General features: G+C 51.9%; 1 protein-coding gene across 8 annotated transcripts in view; it reads right to left on the bottom strand.

Moving 5' to 3' along the window:
- Nucleotides 1–2,856: 2,856 nt before the first annotated feature.
- The window catches only part of RASSF3 (Ras association domain family member 3), a 72,816-nt gene continuing 56,728 nt past the window's right edge, over nucleotides 2,857–18,944 (bottom strand). For 4 of the 8 annotated variants that reach the window (XM_035696598.2, XM_049115737.1, XM_049115738.1 and 1 more), the window contains 5 exons: nucleotides 13,263–13,370; nucleotides 10,146–10,374; nucleotides 8,408–8,517; nucleotides 7,644–7,746; nucleotides 2,857–5,459 (listed from right to left, as the gene is read on the bottom strand). In XM_035696598.2, coding sequence (XP_035552491.1) covers nucleotides 5,020–5,459; nucleotides 7,644–7,746; nucleotides 8,408–8,517; nucleotides 10,146–10,374; nucleotides 13,263–13,370 — 990 coding nt within the window. In that variant the 3' untranslated portion in view covers nucleotides 2,857–5,019. Of the gene's footprint in view, nucleotides 5,460–7,643; nucleotides 7,747–8,407; nucleotides 8,518–10,145; nucleotides 10,375–10,872; nucleotides 10,985–13,262; nucleotides 13,371–18,944 lie in introns of all 8 variants that reach the window. The other 4 variants (XM_049115739.1, XM_049115740.1, XM_049115741.1 and 1 more) reach the window with 2 other exon arrangements.

Genomic DNA, 18,944 nt, shown 5'->3' with positions numbered 1-18,944 from the left:
ACCAGAAAGCCCTCGGGATGCCCAGGTGGCTTAGTCAGTTAAGCTTCCTAGTCTTGGTTTCAGCTCAGGTCATGGTCTGGGGGAGTGGGGGGGCTGACCCCTGCATCAGGCTCTGCGCTCAGTGGGAAGTCCACTGCTTGACATTCTGTCTCTCTCTAAAGGCGCGGGGCGTGAGAGAAGAAAATCAGAGAGCAGGAGAGCAAAGCCGCCTGGGGCTCCACTTCAGAGAAGGAACTACACAGGATTTCATTAATCCCTCCTGCTAATAAAGGCTGCCAGAAACAAGGGGGGCCCCCAGACACCCCCCCACCCAAGACCCAGATGCATTAAAAAACTAAGACTCACGTAGAAAGATGTAAAGGAACTACTCTGGTTGCAGTAACGCCCTTCCAGAAGCAAAGCCAAAAACCCCAACTTCCTTTGAAGTGTACAAAGAGCTCCGGCGCTCCACTGTTTGTGTATAAACATTTAAAAATTCCAATATTCACATTTCCAAGAGGGGAAGGAGAGAGGCGCTTCTGGGGTCCAGCTGCTGCCAAGTCCTACGTGAGCCGCACATGAGTCACAAGTGTCCTTGGAGACTGCTATTTGAGATCAAAAGGGTCTGTCCTCCACCCTGCCACCCTCACCTTGCAGAACTCCAGGGCAAGGGCTGCCCCAAACCAAAATGAAACCAAAAGGCACCAACCAAAAAACGCAAGCAAAACCAACACAACCCCACCGATGACGCTTCACCTGGAAGTGATTTAATGCAACCCGCTCCCATCCCCATCCCTAATCTGTGCACAAGGCTGCTCTTCTGCACACCCAGTTAGGCATGTGGTCAGTCACACCAGACAAGTGTGCACTTTGAGGACCCTGAGTACTTGGTTTCCTGTGCTCCTCTGGAGAGGCTCATCCTGCACCAGGGAGTGGAGCTCCCGCCTCCGCCATGGGAACCCTGCACCGTGGGAACCCTGCACCCCCCCAGCCAGGCTTCTAGTGCTTCGGGGGTACGGAGTGCATGGGGGGTGGGGCACACTGGCCCAGCTCCCTGCCCCGTCAGCCCATCCCACACAACAGAACCTGTGGAATGAAAATGCACGTGGATGGTTCAATACCGTGTGACCTGTAATCCCTTGGACGGGATGCTAAATGCACAACCACAGGGGAGGACGGTTGTCCTTTCATGTCCCCAAATCCCCACTGCACCGACTGAGAGGCTGGCTTCCAGACGAACTGCTCGTTCTGGGCTTTTAATTGGCAGGTGACCTGGAAAACTGGATCAGAGCCCCCAGGACGGGGGAGCAGCGGGGCAGGACCAGGCAGGTGGACACCTACCTCACGGGGGAGAAAATGAATGAATACGTGTTATTAAGGTTTTTAGACTAACGCCCGGCACACCGTCAACACTTGGTTTGAATTCGTGCCACAGTAAAGGGACCTTCCCCTTCCCTTCACACGCACGCACAGGATTGCCATTCACGAGGATTCTGCAAAACAAGGAAATTTAAACAAGTTACCAACTGGTGACAAATTCTGACAAAAAGCCTAGAGCAAGAAGCTAACCAACTCCCTTTAAAAGATAAAAATTCCTAAAAACCCACCGTGTCCTTGGGTAGTAACCCAGGCCCAACTCCCAAACTAGGTTCCCTTGGCTAATTCACCAGAGACCTATACCAAGCCGTCCTTGCTAGCCTGATATTTTCACTTCTACAACAGTTTTGGGGGACACCCCGGTGGCTCAGCGGTGTAGCCCCTGCCTTCAGCCCAGGGTGTGATCCTGGGGTCCCGGGATCGAGCCCCGCATCGGGCTCCCTGCGTGGAGCCTGCTTCTCCCTATGCCTGTGTCTCTGCCTCTCTCTGTGTCTCAAGAATAAATAAAATATTTTAAAAGATAAATTTAAAAATAAAATAAATAGGGATCCCTGGGTGGTGCAGTGGTTTGGCGCCTGCCTTTGGCCCAGGGCACGATCCTGGAGACCCAGGATCGAATCCCACATCAGGCTCCCGGTGCATGGAGCCTGCTTCTCCCTCTGCCTATGTCTCTGCATCTCTCTCTCTGACTATCATAAGTTAAAAAAAAAATTAAAAAAAATAAATAAATAAATAAATAAAATAAATAAAACAGCTTTGTGGGGGGGCACCTGGGTGGCATAGTCACTTAAGCATCTGCCTTCAGCTCTGGTGGTGATCCCAGGGTCCTGGGATCAAGCCCTGAATCGGGCTCCCCGCTGGGGGTCAGGGTCTGCTTCTCCCTCCCCCGCTGCTCATGCTCTGGCTCGCTCTCAAATAAATAATAAAAATCTTTATAAATACATCAATAAAGCAGCTACGGACCCGAAATGCTTTCCCCTTGCCCAGGGCCACAGCCTCGCTCCTGCCCCCAACCCCCCGCCTCCAGGGGCCGTGCAGCCGGACACACGCCGGCCTGGAGCAGGTGCCCAGGTCACCCCCCATGTCAGCACCCGGTGCCCCTTGCTGACCACCACATGCCCCCCATGCCACCACCAGGGACACTCACGCGGACACACACAGGGTGAACCCAGGTGGCTGTGCGTCAAGGACGGGAGGCCTGAAGGCGGGAACGGAGGGCACAGGGCGAGGCCTTCTCAGGAACCCGCAGGTGCCCTCCCGCCACCGATTCTTGGTTCACCCCGACAGACGGAGACCTCACGATGCAACTGTTCAGGCCGCGTCTGGGAGCAGAGCCGCCGCCAGGGATCCCCCCGAGGGGTAAGAAAACAGGAGAGGCAGCACCTGGAGGGCGCGCGGGCCCCCATGCCCAGGACACCCTCCTGCAGCTCGTCCCACTCCCGTGGCCTCCGTTTACCTTGGCACGTTATTATCGTAAATAAAAACACACGAACAAACATCAACGAACAACTTCGACTTTTAATAAATGGAAACAATTTGCCATTCCAGGAACAACTATAGGGAAGAAAAATCTTCCCTATAAAAATAAACTCATCAAAATTATAAATATACCTTTTTTTTTTTTTTTTTTTTTTTTTTTTTTTTTTTTTTTTACTTCTGCGATTTAGATTGCTCCCCTGCAATACTACCCCCCCTTCACTTAGACAACATTCCGGTACCATCACTTATTGAAGAGAAAACAGTATTACAGCAAAGCTTAGTTTAATTTAACATAACAATTTGTACAATGATTTTTTTTTTTAAATCTCTGGCCATCGTGGCCTTTCTTCTTTTATGCATGAAAAATGCTGTTGCAGGAACCAGTGTTTGGCAGAGAACATCAGTATCGAACTATATTCACTGACAGATTTTTCAATACGGCAAGTTCTCCAAACTGCAACTTGTAGTGCACACGGCAACGAGCGAGGTTCTGGATACTACGGAGGAGGATGCCTATTTTAGACAATCTATTTCAAGTAAAAAAAAAAAAAAAAAATTCACAGATAACCATCAGCTACTACTTTAGGTTCTAACAGTGTCTTAATCTGAGAAACAAATGCTTCACAAAATATAAGCTTACAGAGTGGACAACTGAAAGACCAGCTGGCTGATAACAGTATACGCAAACCCAAGCCACAGTCTGAACAGTAAAACCAGTATAAAAATCATGAAGGCATTCCCTGAACAATAAAGGTAAAGTGTCGGATGACGATGTCACTAAAACCTCATCAATGCACTAAAAAGAAGTTCCATGCAAAATTAAACAAGATGTGCCATACATATTTTATAGCTAGTTCTACTTTATTTTTTTTTCCAACTCTCCTTAAAATGCTTAGGAAGATATGATTGTCTCAGTAACTCATGTGGCGCCGCAGAACCACGGCTTACACCTGCCTCCACCAGGACGGGCGGTCTCTGAAAAGTCAGAAGCGCCACCAAGAGGGGAACAGAAATGCAATAAAAGGCACAGTTCACTTAAGAGGCAAAGAAATGAAGCACCTTGGAATTTCAAAAAGAATCCATTAGGTGTCACCAGAGTGTTGACAATTCCTTGGGAATTTATAAAACAAAATATATCTAGACTGAAAAGTAGATTATAAGGCCCCTTTAGAACCACAGCACATCTTTCCCATTGTCTTCAGATTGCTGCAAAGAAAATGAGGTTATTTACTGTGCTTTAAAGGAAGGCTTCCATTGCACATGCCTTTCTTTGGTGGGTAGGAACATGCACTTTTGTTAAAGCATTTCCGCAAAGAACCCCTCTTGTGTGCTTGGCTTTTGGGGGCGGGGGGAGTCCTCCGTCCCTGGCCACCCTCCTCTTTACAGACCAGGACTCCTGGCAGGAGGATCTGAAGGCCCTGAGTCTATAACTATATCCTCAGGTAAGCAGAGGGCAGTCGCTGAGGAGGGGGAGGGGGAAAGAGGTGGGAGTGGAGCAGGAAGAGGGGAAAGTGCGAGGAAGAAGGAAAAATAGGGAAAGGAAGGGAGTGACTGTCACACATGGATGCTAAGAGCTCTCTACCTCCATCTCCCAGCTAGCAAGAAAACTGCCACCACCCCTGCCCCCGGACCCAGAATCCTCTTCAACTCAGAAAACAGCTGGGGGGGAGGGGCGCATCACAGGACAGAAGTTAGCAGGTGATCACTGCACCCCCCCCAGGCCGGTCCTCAGGGGGCGACCCGGCTGCAGGGCTCCCCCTCCATCTGGGCCCACGAGCTCCACCTGCCAGAAGGTTCGAGTCTCCGGTCAGCTGCAGACTTCCCATTCCTCCTCTGGGTCCAGCTCCTACTTTCTTTGGCTCTGCTCCCACATTTCACTTACCAGCAAATCCAGCTATCCTACAGCAAGCTTAACCTCAAAACCATAAGCCTTCGCGTCACCTACATGCACCTGCCCTGTGCACCTGCCCTGCCGAGGCCACTGCCTCCACACCTGCTCGGCACCTTCTCGGTCGAGCTCCTAGTCTCCCTTCACAACCTCCTCAGGGTCCCTGGTCCTGGCCTCTCCACTCCCACAGATCGCATCCCCTGACATCTAAAAACAAGAAGAAAAACGTCACCCGGACAGGTAACTTCAACACGGGACAAGTATTCGGATAGATTCCTTGTGAAGCCTGGAAAAAATCACCTGCATATCCTGAAGCTGAACGTCCTCATCACAGAATTAACTAAAACAGAGTAAGGAAATAAAACCCAAAAACAAAAACCCCAGAGTCCCTGCTTCCAAGCAGCCTGGGCGGCTCCGGGCCACACGAGCAGATTCACAGCTTGCCGGGGGGTCGGTGCCGCAGAACCACCGAGAAGCTGCCCGGCAGCGGGCCGCCGAGGGGCCCAGGCGACAGCCGCGATGACAGCCGTGACGACAGCCCCGACGACAGCCCCGCGGCGGCCGCTTCGGACACAGGCCCCGCGTCCTAGTCGGGCTTCCACACCTCGCCCAGGGCTTCCTCCAGCTTGTGTCTGTAGGCCGCGTAGCGCCGCCGCACGCTCTGCAGCTGCTCGGCTTCCTCCTTGTCCAGGATGCGCAAGAAATTCTGCAGCTCCGGGAGGCTGAAGGCTTCCCACTGCGGGGACACAAGGCGGGGACGGAGGGGGCGGCCTGAGCGCGTGGGGGGCGGCCACCCCTCCCGCTCCGGCCCTGCCCCGGGGAGGGCACCCAGGATGGCGCCCAGGCCCGGCCCCCAGGAAGGGCACCCAGGATGGACCCCTGGAAAAACATGTAGGCCCAGCCCCAGCCCCAGCCCCCGGGAGGGCACCCACACAGCCCCGGGCCCCCGGGAGGGCACCCAGGCCAACTCAGGCCTCCCACAGCTCTCCACACCAGCTCTCACTGGGGCCGAGGACAGGCCTCAGGGCCCCAGGTACACTAGACACTTTGGCCTCTGACCTGGCCCCCCTCCACCTGAGCCCAGAAGCAACAGGAGCCACTCCCCCCGCCCTCTCCCTGCAGCCCCCACGGTCACTGCTGCCTCCCCACTCCCCCCATCTCACCAGCTCCTAAGTGGCTCTCCAATTGGCCTGCTTTTCTCTGCTACCTCTGCTGCCTCCTCGGTCACTGCCCTCTTCTCCAGGCCCCGGAAGAACCCGCCCCATGACCCCGACTCCACTCTTCCATTCCCCAATCTGTTCCTCCAACAGCCAGCCGGACTACTCTCTGGAACACGCAAATCCAGGCATGCCCGGCCCCTGCTATAGTTGTTCGATGGCTTCCCCTGGTTGTTCCTGATAAGTCTGCAAGACTCTAACCTCTCGGCTCCCCTCTCTCACGCTGTCCTACTCACATTTCCCTCAGTAGCTCTGCCCACGCTCTCCACGCTGCCTGGCGAACTCCTACTCAACCTTCACGTCTCAGCTTAGATGCCACTTCCTCAAAAGAAGTTTTCCACGATTTCCTTCCTCCTTCCCTTCCCACCCAGGACGTGGTCTACTAGAAGCCTGCACTGAGCAATGACAGCCCTGATCACAAGAGATTTAAAAATTATGATGATTATTTGCTTAGTATCTCCCTCACCTACACTTTACCCACGCTGCAGCTGTGGAGCTTCTCACTATCCAGGCTGAGCCTCTTGCCCGAGTCTCTGACTTGTTTCCACAATAGCACCGGGTACACAGAAGGCACAAAATAAACACTGTGGGGTTTAAAATTTTTCTTGATTGGGATCCCTGGGTGGCTCAGTGGTTTAGTGCCTGCCTTTGGCCCAGGGCGCGATCCTGGAGTCCCAGGACTGAGTCCCACGTCAGGCTCCCTGCATGGAGCCTGCTTCTCCCTCTGCCTGTGTCTCTGCCTCTCTCTCTCTCTATCATAAATAAATAAATAAAAATAAAAAATAAATAAAAATTTTCTTGATTGATCAGTAAAAGTCAAGAAAGGTGCTTGCCATCACTGGGGAAGATTTTGGTTTTTTGTTTGTTTTCCAACCACCACATCCTCCCTGGGACCTCCGCTGAGAATCACTGCCTTAACCAGGAACAATTTTTCTCTCTCTCCTTTTTTAAGATTTATTTATTTATTTGAGAGAGAGAGCGTGAGTGAGTATACGCACATGAACAGGGGGAGGGGCAGGGGGCGAGAATCCCAAGCCTGACTACCACTGAGCAGAGAGCACAGACCCCATCCCATGCCAGGCTTGATCTCACAACCCCAAAACCATGACCCAAGCTGAAACCAAGGGTTGGATGCTCAACTGACTGAGTCACCCAGGTGCCCCGGGAACAACTTCTGATGGGAACTCCCAGGGGCGTGGGGAGGGAAAAGACAGGAGACAGCCTAATACAAATGGGACAGATGCAACAGAAAGAATGAAACCACCAAGTAGGCACAATGGCAGAAGGCTTCCTGGAGAAGAATTCTGACCTGGTTATCAAAGAAACATGGAGTAGGAGGAAAGAACTTTCTACTTTCTATTAATTAAAGTAGCAGTCTTCCTAAAACTCCCCAAATCAGGTTGCAACTTACAGATCTAGGACCATAATTTACAAGGCATGTTCACATATATTTTTAATTTGTGACTCAAAACCACCTTTTAAAGTCTTTAGTCCCACTTCACAGATTTCAAACCCGAGGACTGAAAAGATGAGAAATTCTACCCGAGGTCATGCTCCTCAACTAACAAGAGGAACAGTAGGAAGCAGAGGCCCGGTTTCCTAGCTTTTACCCTGGAAACTATTCTCACTGCATCACACAATGTTGCACACGGACAATTCATACCATTTCCTGTTCAGACAGCAGACAGACACCCAGGGCTTACAAGATTGACTCAAGTGTCGTCTTAAAGCTGGCATTTGATCTAGAGAAGGACTGTATGAAGGGCTTTTCTTCCTCCAACTGAACTGGCCTAAATTCAATCCTCCCTGGAGAGAAAATGGCAAATGATGCACATACAAACGTAATTTCTAAATCCCTTTGGCAAAAAAATAAAAATCATTTTGGCAAGAGAAAAAAAAAAAGATTCTACAAAGTTTTATGTCCTTCATGGTTTAAAAAAAAAAAAAAAGGCTGCATTTCCTTTTTGTGCGTAGGACATTGTACTTTTTGATTACATTTCCTTTCATTTCCCTTCAAACGAAGGAGCCTGGAGAGGTCTGTTAGTAGCAAACATATGGAGAGTATCAACTTTCATGGTTTAGCTGGATTAGGCTAATTTGGAGGTAGAAAGAGTGAAAAGGGCTCTTTGGGTGGGAGGAAAGTTTCTTACTCGCTCTCTTCCCACTTCTGAGAATTACAAACCAAGACAATAGATATTGCAAAAAACGTACAGACCTAGATATCTGTATTTTGTAGATACATTGTAGGCTAACTTTGGGTTCATTTCTGGCAATTCAAAAACACACAGAAAATGGTCCTCTGCAGACCAGCTCTCCCCATCCCAAGAGATACAGACAGACGGCCAGACGTGCGTGCACATTCTCTCTCCTCCTGTTCCCCCTCATCCCCACCCCCCACTGGGAATACAGCAGTAAAACAGAGCCAGCTGCTCTATGTGGTTTAAAGGAAGAACGAACAATCACTTACCTCTCCGATTTCATGTTCACGAAGAACGAAACTCAGTGTGTCTGTCCTGGGCCCAGCTACCAAACGCAGGTAGAGCGGATGTTCCCGGTCTGAGAGCTTGCAGGCATAGACTGCGTAAGGAAGCAAGCAGCCCGTTACACAGCATCGCGCCCTTCCCTGGACCCCACACCCAGCTCTCTATCCCCTCCTCCCGACCCAGGCCACAGCGCACGACACCCAGCCCCCAGGTCGCCCTCCTCCTCATCTTATCCCCTTGAACGGCCGGCAGTGGAATGAAATCTATGCTATTTACGTTCCAGCTGCACAGTATATGCTATGTCTTAATTAGAAAGGAAATGATTCTCAGGAGTGAATTCAAACAGGTATTAGTTAGTCCCAAGATGGGCTCAGAACGCATTCTGCTGCTCCATTTAGAAAGCAATACGCTTTACGCAAGCACCTGCAACCCCTTTAAGAAACAGTAATAAATAAATAGATAGAAAAATAAATAATAAATAAATAAAACAGTAAAAATATACCATCCAAAGAACACAAAATCAGAGCAACTCTCTCTGTAGATTAATTTAGAATTATTAGCAGCTGCAAACAAACCAAGCAGTCAGAACGCAAGCTCTGATGGCTTTAGGCACAGCTGTGCGTGTCTCCTGTGAGAGAGACAGACACACACACACGAGGGACCCAGCACCGCCTGCACTGCTGAAAGAAGCTGCCGTCCAGGAGGGCAGTATTTCCACAGGATGCTCCTGCTGTCCGTCTGTGCAGCTCAAGTCCAGGCGGGCAGGCAGCACAGCCAGCAGGACGCGATGCCACCCGAGCTCGTGCACGTTAGTCCAGCGCTCCTGGAGGGAAGGGCCTCAGAGCTGCGGGCTTCCCTGCAGGTGTAAATCCCCTCGCTTGAAGCCTGGGCCTGTGGCTCTTTGCGTGCTGCAGGGCCCAGGCCGCAGCTGGGGCGAGGTGCACGCTCGGCATCCAGCTGCGCTCGTCCCCGGGCAAATGGAGGACACCTCGAGCGTGTCACCCCAGCAGCTCTTCCTCCCGCAACAGCCCAGGTAGCTGACCGCCGCACACACGGACACACTCAAGGGAGCCCCTGGTGACCAGCGGACCGGGCCTCCACCGCGGGGGACAGCCGCCGCTCAGCGCCTCTTCCAGTGTTGGTTCGCTTAACCGTCTCGGCCTGCCCGCTGAGCGCGGTATGAGGTCAGAGGCCGACGGCAGCCGAGCGTCCTGCATCCCCCGGACGTGCCCCTGGGGAGCCCGATGCCGCTGCCCAGCCCGGGAGAGAGAACGCGGCTGCCTCTGCGCAGCAAGTCTGAGGCCTGCGGGGACGCGCGTGCGCCTCCCCATCCTGGAGGCCCCCGGGGCAAGGCCCCAAGCCACTCCTGCTGGAGTGCGCTCGTGCAACCTCCAAGCACAGAGGCATTCTTTTTTTGTCCTGAAGGGCATTAAAGTTAAGGCTTAAAAAAACTCTAAGCTATGCCCCCCACCCCGTGAACACATCACAAAACCCGCCGCAAATGCCCATCATGTGTGGACACCTCGGAGCTCCCCGGAGCCACAACTGCCCGGCTCGAGACTACGGAAGGCCGGGAAGCACTGCCAGGGTACGCCCCAGTCACCGTGGCTTCCCGAATCTGTCCCTGGGCTCTGGGATCCACACACCCAGCCGTGTTCCCTCTGCTGAGGAGGACAAAGACCTGAAAGCAGAGGCCACTTCATCCCAGGCCTGGCAGCGTACCTTGGTCTTCCCTATGACAACGCTTATAAAGTGCAAACTTGGCAGGGCTCTCGGTCACGAGAAACTTCTTGAGCAGGGCCTCGATCACTTCCCCGACGGTGTTCGTGCTGCTGATGTGAAGCGTGTTCATGCAGCCGTTGCTGCTGGGAGCGAGCTTTCCAGAAGTCTGGGGGGGGCTGCAGAGCTCCATCTGGACTTTAATGAAGCCAGTGTAAATCCCATTTGAATTCTGAAGCAGGAAGAAAAAGCGCACGTTGGTTGGGCCGCCCGTGGCCTTCTAGAGAAGGAGCCTAGCAGGACGGAAGACTAGGAGACCCCCTTCCTCTCAATCTGAGCTCCTACAGCCGCAGAGCTTCACTAAAGATTGCCCCTAAGGGCAGGATCTGGGCGGGAGGTCAGCACCACCGGGCAGCAGGCAGTGCTTCCAGGGACGGACGGAAGGGGTCTGCAGGACAGATGCGGCGACAGACGCTTCCTGGTGCTGCGGGGACCAAGCAGAGACTGACGCCTCTGCGGCCACCGGTGGAAGGTGGGGGTGGCCGGAAGGGTTCCCGTCCCCCAGAGCAGGGGCCTGGAGCAGGGGCCAGAGACTCCCAAGGGGCACTTGTGCGTGGGGGACACGTCGGGGCAAGCTGCTTAGAGCAAACATCTGCAGCTGGGGGCCAGCTATCACCCAGAAAAGGAAGGTCACGGGGCGCCTGGCTGGCTCGGTCAGCTAAGCACCTGCCTTAGGCTCAGGTCCCGATCCCGGGGTCCTGGATGGAGCCCCTCATGGCTGGGGGCGGGGGTGTCCTTGCTCAGTGGGGAGCCTGCTTCTCTCTCTCCCCCTGCTCAGCTCTCTAGAAAAGAAAAGGAAAAAGAAAAGAAGGGGAAAGGGAAAAGAGAAAGAAGAGAAGGTCGCTAGGGTACCTGGAAACAGCCAAGCAAAGCTGGAGGGGACAATATGCAAACAAGCTAGCTCATCCCCCCTCCTTTTTTTTAAGATTTTATTTATTTATTCATGAGAGACACAGAGACACAGAGACAGAGACAGAGACAGAGACCCAGGCAGAGGGAGAAGCAGGCTCCCTTGGGGAGCCCGATGTGGGACTCGATCCCTGGCCCCCAGGATCACGCCCTGAGCTGAAGGCAGGCGCTCAACCGCTGAGCCCCCCAGGCACCGCACACGGTGTCATTCCTGGTGGCAATAATGGGTGTCCTAAATCAATTTCACTGAAATGTCCAGGCACAGCATTTGTCCCCTACAGCGTGGGGCGCGGGATGATGCATCTCGGGTGCCTCCAGCAGCAAGTGTAAAACAAGTAGAAGCTAGTGTGACCTGTGGATATTCTAAGCCCTTGTCCTTTTTGTCTTACCCTGTATTTATACCTCCCTTCTGGATACTATTTTCTGTTTTATTGAGGGATGCTTTTTATACAGGAAAACTGCACATATTTAATATACACGACTTGCTGAGTTTATTAGTATTTGTCCTAAATGATGGTAGACTTACGGTCTCTTAGTTGCCAAAAATAATAACGATGGCCTAGTCTTCACTTTTTTCTAAAACTATTTCTAAATACACATCCAGTGTATTTAGGGGGGAAAAAGTATTCTAATGTTTTATTTTTTTTTATTAAAACAAATCATCAGGTGTCATATAGAAATGGGACAGTTAAACTAAAACTTTAAAAAACCTCCTTTTAAGCCCATTTATTTTTCTTCCTTTCCACAAGATCAATTTACAACACTGATTGACTTGCTCGTTCTTGTGCAAAGTATCACACAACACTTAAAACTTCTAGGTTTGGGGATCCCTGGGTGGCCCAGTGGTTTAGCACCTGCCTTTGGCCCAGGGTGCGATCCTGGGGTCCCGGGATCCAGTCCCGCTTCAGGCTCCCTGCAGGGAACCCTACTTCTCCCTCTCCCTGTGTCTCTGCCTCTCTCTTTCATGAATACATAAATAAAATCTAAAAAAAACCCAGTCTTCTAGGTTTGTAATGAGATGCGACCTTGCGTGTTTTAATCTCCACGGGGGAGGGAAGAAGAACCCGTGGCAAGCAGAATAGGTCTCCTTCGATGCAAAATGCATTTGAAACCAGAGAAGCATCACTGCCAGAGTAATGAAGACTAATCTTGGGATCGTGTGTCCGGCTCCCCGCTTTCGGGGGAGTCCCCCTGGGGAGGGATGCTTTCTCACGAGGCTTTATAGGTCATGCTCCTTCCCAAAGGCCTGTCTAAGCGAGTCGCCCGGTCCTCTGCTGAACGGTCAGTTCACAGTCAACGGCCTGAGAGGCAGGAGCCCAAGGGCCCCGGGGACGCACCGAGGGCTGGCAGGTGCAGCCAGAGGCCGAGGCAGACGCCAGGCCAGGGGGAGGCCCGGGATACTCCGGCCTCGCTGCGGGCTCTCCGTCCAGGGCACTAAGGCCTGGGCCTTCTTCCCCCGTACCCTCACTCCCCACGGCCCTCGGAACAACGGTGGGTAGCAGCTGAGGGTTACCTCTGCCATCTTCCAGGACAACCAGCCCCGAGGAGTCTTAGCTCAACTGTATTCTAATCCAGGGCCATGAAGTCCTCTTGCCGCCACTTGCAAATGTATTTGCCCAAGATAAAACTTATCTAAGCCTTACCAGAAGGAGTTACCTCCTGTGTGGTCAACGGGCAACGGCTATACTCAACGCCAAAAATCCTCTGGAGGGGTCACACAACTTTTACAATAAATCTTGCCAGTGTTAACTGATGTAGAGAGAAAGCTACTTCAAGAACAGTTTTAATCTGAGCGCTGCAGAGATACTCCCACGTTACTGTCCCGCGTGCCTTGACCATTAAACTTCTGCAGATGCTGTTCATAGATTTTTTAAGATTTATTCATGAGAGACAGAGACAGAGAGACAGAGAGAGAGAAAGAGAGAAGCACAGAGATACAAGCAGCGGGAGAAGCAGGCTCCACCCAAGGAGCCCGACGTGGGACTCGATCCCAGGGCCCCAGGATCACGCCCCGGGCCAAAGGCGGCGCTAAACCACTTAGCTACCCGGGCTGCCCCATTCAGATATTTTTAAAACATACAGATGGGAACACCGACGACTGAGGTTTGTCTTTTGACATGTGTCAGCGTAAAGAATACTATGGGTGCTTACCAAGGTCATCTTCAACTTGTCTGTGACTGCTAGGTTGTATTTGTGAACTTTCTCTTGGATTTCCTCTTTGCTGAGGTAATTGTGCGTCTCCTTCTCTTTCTCCACATCCTAGAAGAAAAATAGGCCATGCTGCACATGAACAGGCACAGAAAGAGATGCAGATAAGCCGGGATTCTTTTCTCATCCCACACAAGGGCTCGGAGCACTTGACCTTGAAATCCACAGACACTAACACACATGCCCCCCCCCCCCCCTTCAACTCTCAGGGTCACACACCAAATACAGCTTTCATTCCTCAGGCCAAGTCTCCCCGAGGGCTGTAGAGCCAATAAAACTAATCTGTCAGCAGCTAAAAGCAACACTTCCCTCAACGTGGTCCTTTGGTCAGACCGTCTTTGCTGAATTTCCCTTCTGCACAAGCACCATTCGCTGCGAGCACCTGCAAGACTGGCTATTTTCATTTGAAACGACATTTAAGGACACCTACCGAAAGCTTCTCTAGCACATTCTACCAACTTTATGTTCTTTACAGCTTCATCCCATTTACAAAGCAAAACAAAGCACAAGTCCCATTACAAAGCAGAAGGGGACCTACCGTCCCCCAGTATGGGACTTAATGACGTGACCTGGCACGAAGCAAGGACCTGGTTAAGGACACCCACCAGAGGGTCACTTCCGTTCCAAACAAATCCTCGTGTCCGGATTTCCCCTAACCGCCCATTCTCACAGGCCCCAACCTCTCTCTACACTGCGGGCAGGACGGTATTGGTTGAACCCTCTTACCACTGAAGGATTCGCCAGTGGTGTACGGTCTCAAGAGCTCAACCGGTGTGGGACGTTGTGCAATGGCTAATATGCAGTCACAGGGCCCAAGCTTGTGTGCTACAACCCCCCCGGAGCCAGGTGGACAAGACACCTGGCGTGTACTGCATTTAAGTCTCCCACCAACCTAACCAAGACGACATTGTTCCAGTTTCCAAAGGAGATCAAGTCCTAAGTGAATTCACCTGCTAAGAGAAACTTAGCTGTTCTGTGGCAGTGATGGAACTTACCTGAAGCCTGGTCCCAAAGCCCACCAACCCTCAGTCACTCCCGTTCCTGAGGTGACGTGGCTTGCCGGGGCCAACCCCACTAGTTAACACACCAAATCCAATTTTAATCCAGGTCCTCTAGGGGCTGTTTCCACGAACACGAATAGGTCCCCACTGTTCCCCCATGGGTGTCTGAAAACCTGCAAAAAGGCTATGGATCATACTCAACCCTGAGTAGCACCCAAAGGACGAAGCATCCTAACAACCTTCAAGGCAAGAAGAGGAAGAGTAACTAATATGGACTGATATATCGCCCACAAAACCCCCAGGCAGGTGTCTCTTTTTGGATCATCCTCACAGCCGGAAGCTATCCACGCCAGTCTGTGCCCACCGTCCCCAGGAGCTGGTGCCACAGGCCCCACGGAGTGGCTACCAAGGAACCTGTAGGAACACGTTACAAAAGAACCTAAAATGACTCTAGGGGCGCCGGGGTGGCTCCATGGGTTAGCTGTCTGGCTCTGGATCCCAGCTCAGGTCATGATCTCACGTCATGGGATGGAGCTCCTCATCCCTCTCGCTCTGCCCATGCCCCCTGCTTGCAGGTGCACATGCGCGTGCTCACTCTCAAATACATACAATCTTTAAAAGGAAAAAAGAAAAAAAAGGGTGGGGGGAGGATCCCTGGGTGGCTCAGGGGTTGAGTGCCTGCCTTGGGCCCATGGCGTGATCCTGGGGTCCCGGGATCGAGTCCCACATCGGACTCCCTGCATGGAGCCTGCTTCTCCCTCTGCCTGTGTCTCTGCCTCTCTCTGTCTCATAAATAAATAAAATCTTTAAAAAATAAAAGAGAAAAAAGAACATAAAATGGCTCTTGACCATTCAGGTCGTGAGTTTCTTGAATTCACACCCTGAACTGGCTGAGGTGTGCGGACTATAAAGTATGTCGGTAACTTCTCAAGTTCAGTGGCATCCAAGTCCAGGTGTCCCAGGGGTCAGTGGTGACAATGCTGGGGAACTAGCACGAGACACCTGCTCGTTCCCTAGCATGAGGAGTGAGCCCCAAATCCCTTGGGGACCATTCTGTCTGCCAACATAAAACCCCAAAGCAATCCTATTTTTGGTGTCAAGGGTTATTAGGAAAGAAAAAAAAAAAAGCTATAGATTGCATTTTTCAGAAGCTTCAATGATTTTTTTTTAAGATTTTATTTATTTATTCCTTTTTTTTTTTTTTAATTTTTATTTATTTGTGATAGTCACAGAGAGAGAGAGAATGAGGCAGAGACACAGGCAGAGGGAGAAGCAGGCTCCATGCAGCGGGAGCCCGATGTGGGATTCGATCCCGGGTCTCCAGGATCGCGCCCTGGGCCAAAGGCAGGCGCCAAACCGCTGCGCCACCCAGGGATCCCCTTTTATTTATTTATTCCTGAGAGACACAGGGAGAGAGGCAGAGAGACACAGGCAGACGGAGAAGCAGGCTCCGTGCTGGGAACCCGATGTGGGACTTGATCCGGACCCCGGGGTCATGTCCTGGGCCGAAGGCAGGCACTCAACCACTGAGCCACTCAGGTGTCCCTTCAATGACTATTTCTAAAGAAATTCAAAAATATTGCACCTTTCTGCTTGTCCGGCTTTTTCCAATCCACAATTAGCAGGCCACGAGCCATAGCTGAAAAAAATAATGAGGCTTTGTTCCGACATTTATTTTTCAGTCCAGACAGTCCAAAGACTCTTCAAAGCCAATACTAAAAAGTAGACAGTGAGATGGGGCACGAGGGTGTTATGAAAAGTATGCCCAATACCAGCAAGGCCAGGGCTCCGATCCCAAGTCTGTCGCCAACTAATCCCATGCCCTCAGCTCAGTGACCTGAGTCCACTCCCTCATTTCCGTTCAAATAAAGGTACCAGAGTGAATCATCTCGAAAGTGCTTCCTGGCCTAACAGGAGAATTTTGCAGAGATCTGAGGCTGCTCTCACTCATGTGTGACCTGTAGAGCAGGATGGTGCCATTTAAGGAATCAAGGCAACCAAAGGCCCATCATTAAAGATGTATAAAAAAATTTTTTTAATGTACGAAAATAGGGACTCCTGGGTGGCTTGGCGGTTTAGCATCTGCCCTCCGCCCAGGGCGTGATCCTGGGGTCCTGGATGGAATCCCACATCGGGCTCCCTGCAGGGAGCCTGCTTCTCCCTCCTCCTGTGTCTCTGCTTCTCTCTGTGCCTCTCTCATAAATAAATAAATAAATAAAATCTTAAAAAAAAAAAAGGTATGAAAATAAGGGCACCTGGGTGGCTCAGTCAGTTAAACATCCGACTCCTGGTATCGGCTCAGGTCATGATCTCAGGGTCAGGGGATCGAGCATGGAGCCTGCTTGTGATTCTCTCTCACCCTTCTCCCTTCACTCCACCTCCCCCCCCAAAAATTTTTTAAACAAATAAATAAAAATGAACAAAATAGCTAACTGCACAAATACTGGAGCATATGTCCAGTCTCGAGGCTTGCTGCCTAAATAAGAGATGATCCTAAAAATGAAAAGGAAGGGGGGGATCTCTGGGTGGCTCAGGGGTTTAGCACCTGCCTTCCGCACAGGGCGTGATCCTGGAGACCCGGATCAAGTCCCACATCAGGCTCCCTGCGTGGAGCCTGCTTCTCCCTCTGCCTGTGTCTCTGTCTCTCTGTGTCTCTCATGAATAAATAAACTCAAAAAAAAAAGAAAAAAAAAGAATGAAGAGGAGGGAGAAGAGTGGTTAAGAGTGAAGAGGCAGGGTCAAGACAATTCAGTAAATTGTTTCTTTGTTTTGTTTTTAAGATTTTTTTTTTCTAAAGCAATTTCTACACCCAGTGTGGGCTCAAACTCACAACCCCAAGATCAAGGGCAGTGTGCTCTACTGGCCAAGGAGCCAGCCAGGCATCCCTGGGGAGTTCTTTTTTATTTTTTATTTTTATTTATTTATGATAGTCACACAGAGAGAGAGAGAGGCAGAGACACAGGCAGAGGGAGAAGCAGGCTCCCTGCAGGGAACCCGATGTGGGATTCGATCCCGGGTCTCCAGGATTGTGCCCTGGGCCAAAGGCAGGCACCAAACCGCTGCGCCACCACCCTGGGGAGTTTTTAACTGCAGGTGCTGAGCTCAGCACCCAGGCCTCCCAGGAGCCTGAGGAAGACTGAAGGAGCGAGCTGGCTGGGAAAGAGAAACTCCCCCTGGATCACCCACACAGGCGTGAATGAGACACGCTGGTGCCCCAACTCTCCTTCCCTCTCAGAGATCAAAAGGCCAGGAAAGAGGTGACCCAAGGGACCTCCTAGAGCCTTTCAAGGCAGACCCCTCTCGTTAAAGGGTCAGCTGGAAAGCAGATCCCAGAGAAGCAGCTGACACCTAAAAGGCTGCGACCCTGATTTTTTTTTTTTATTATGAAGACAGAACTGACATAGGACACTGCACGTGTTTTAGGTGCCCTGCGAAAGGACCGGACAGGCGTATGTACTGCAGCGACTGCCACAAGTAACAGGCATCCTCGCCTCACGTGATTACAATTCTTTATCCCTGCCATGAGAATGTTCAAGATCCACCGTCTGCTGGGACCCTGCACTGTTCAAGTCCACTGATGTCGCCCAGCACGGCCACAGAGCAAGGCCTGCTGCCCTGAGCAAATATTTGCTGAGCTTCTGCTGGGCGCCAGGCCCTCGCCCAAGCGTGGGGATGTCAGGCACGGCACGTCCACCTGCACGGTGCTTACCGTCCAGCACAGTGGGTCCAGCACAGTGGAGTACAAGGGGAGGGAGGAAAGGTGGGGCGGAAGCTTCTGGAAGCGGAGGGACAGGCACATGAGTCCCAAGCTCAGGCCCTGGAGTGGAGAACACTGGTTTCTTTCAGTGTCAGGACTGAAGGAAGTCTCTAGAGCTGGAGAACTTCCAAATCTTTACCCCTTTAAAAGAGACTGCACCCCCCACACACACCAGGAAGAAGCCTCCTGCCCCTCCTCCTGCGGGCACAATGCCTTTGGGAAGCGGCATGCAGCAGCCCAGGAGACCAGAGCTGGGCACAAGGGTGCAAAGGTGCAAAGGAGGAGGGGGTCTTTAAAAACCTGCATGGGGGGATCCCTGGGTGGCGCAGCGGTTTGGCGCCTGCCTTTGGCCCAGGGCGCGATCCTGAAGACCCGGGATCGAATCCCACGTCGGGCTCCCGGTGCATGAAGCCTGCTTCTCTCTCTGCCTCTCTCTCTCTCTCTGTGTGATTATCATAAATAAAAAATTTAAAAACATTTTAAAAAAATTTAAAAAAATGGGAGTGCAGAAGAGATAAAACAGTACAGACACTGACCTTGACCTGGGAGGGCAGGAAACGCCCGGGCAGCGTCCCTATTGTTGTCCCGGCCACGCCCAGGTGCTCCAGCAGCCACGGGTCCTTTTTTATTCATGAGACACACACAGAGAGAGAGGCAGAGACATAGGCAGAGAGAGAAGCAGTTTCCATGCAGGGAGCCCGACGAGGGACTCGATCCCGGGTCTCCAGGGTCACACCCTGGGCCAAAGGTGGCGCCAAACCGCTGAGCCACTGGGGCTGCACGGGCTGCCCGGGTCCTCTCTTTTCCCAGCTGCTTTGCTTTCCCAGTCTCCCCACTATACCCTCCGGTACACCCATTCCCCGCCCC

Source organism: Canis lupus, chromosome 10 (assembly GCF_003254725.2).
Source record: "Canis lupus dingo isolate Sandy chromosome 10, ASM325472v2, whole genome shotgun sequence".
Lineage (NCBI taxonomy): Eukaryota > Metazoa > Chordata > Mammalia > Carnivora > Canidae > Canis > Canis lupus.
The sequence above is the reverse complement of the archived record's forward strand: the minus strand, read 5'-3'. Positions and strand labels throughout refer to the sequence as shown.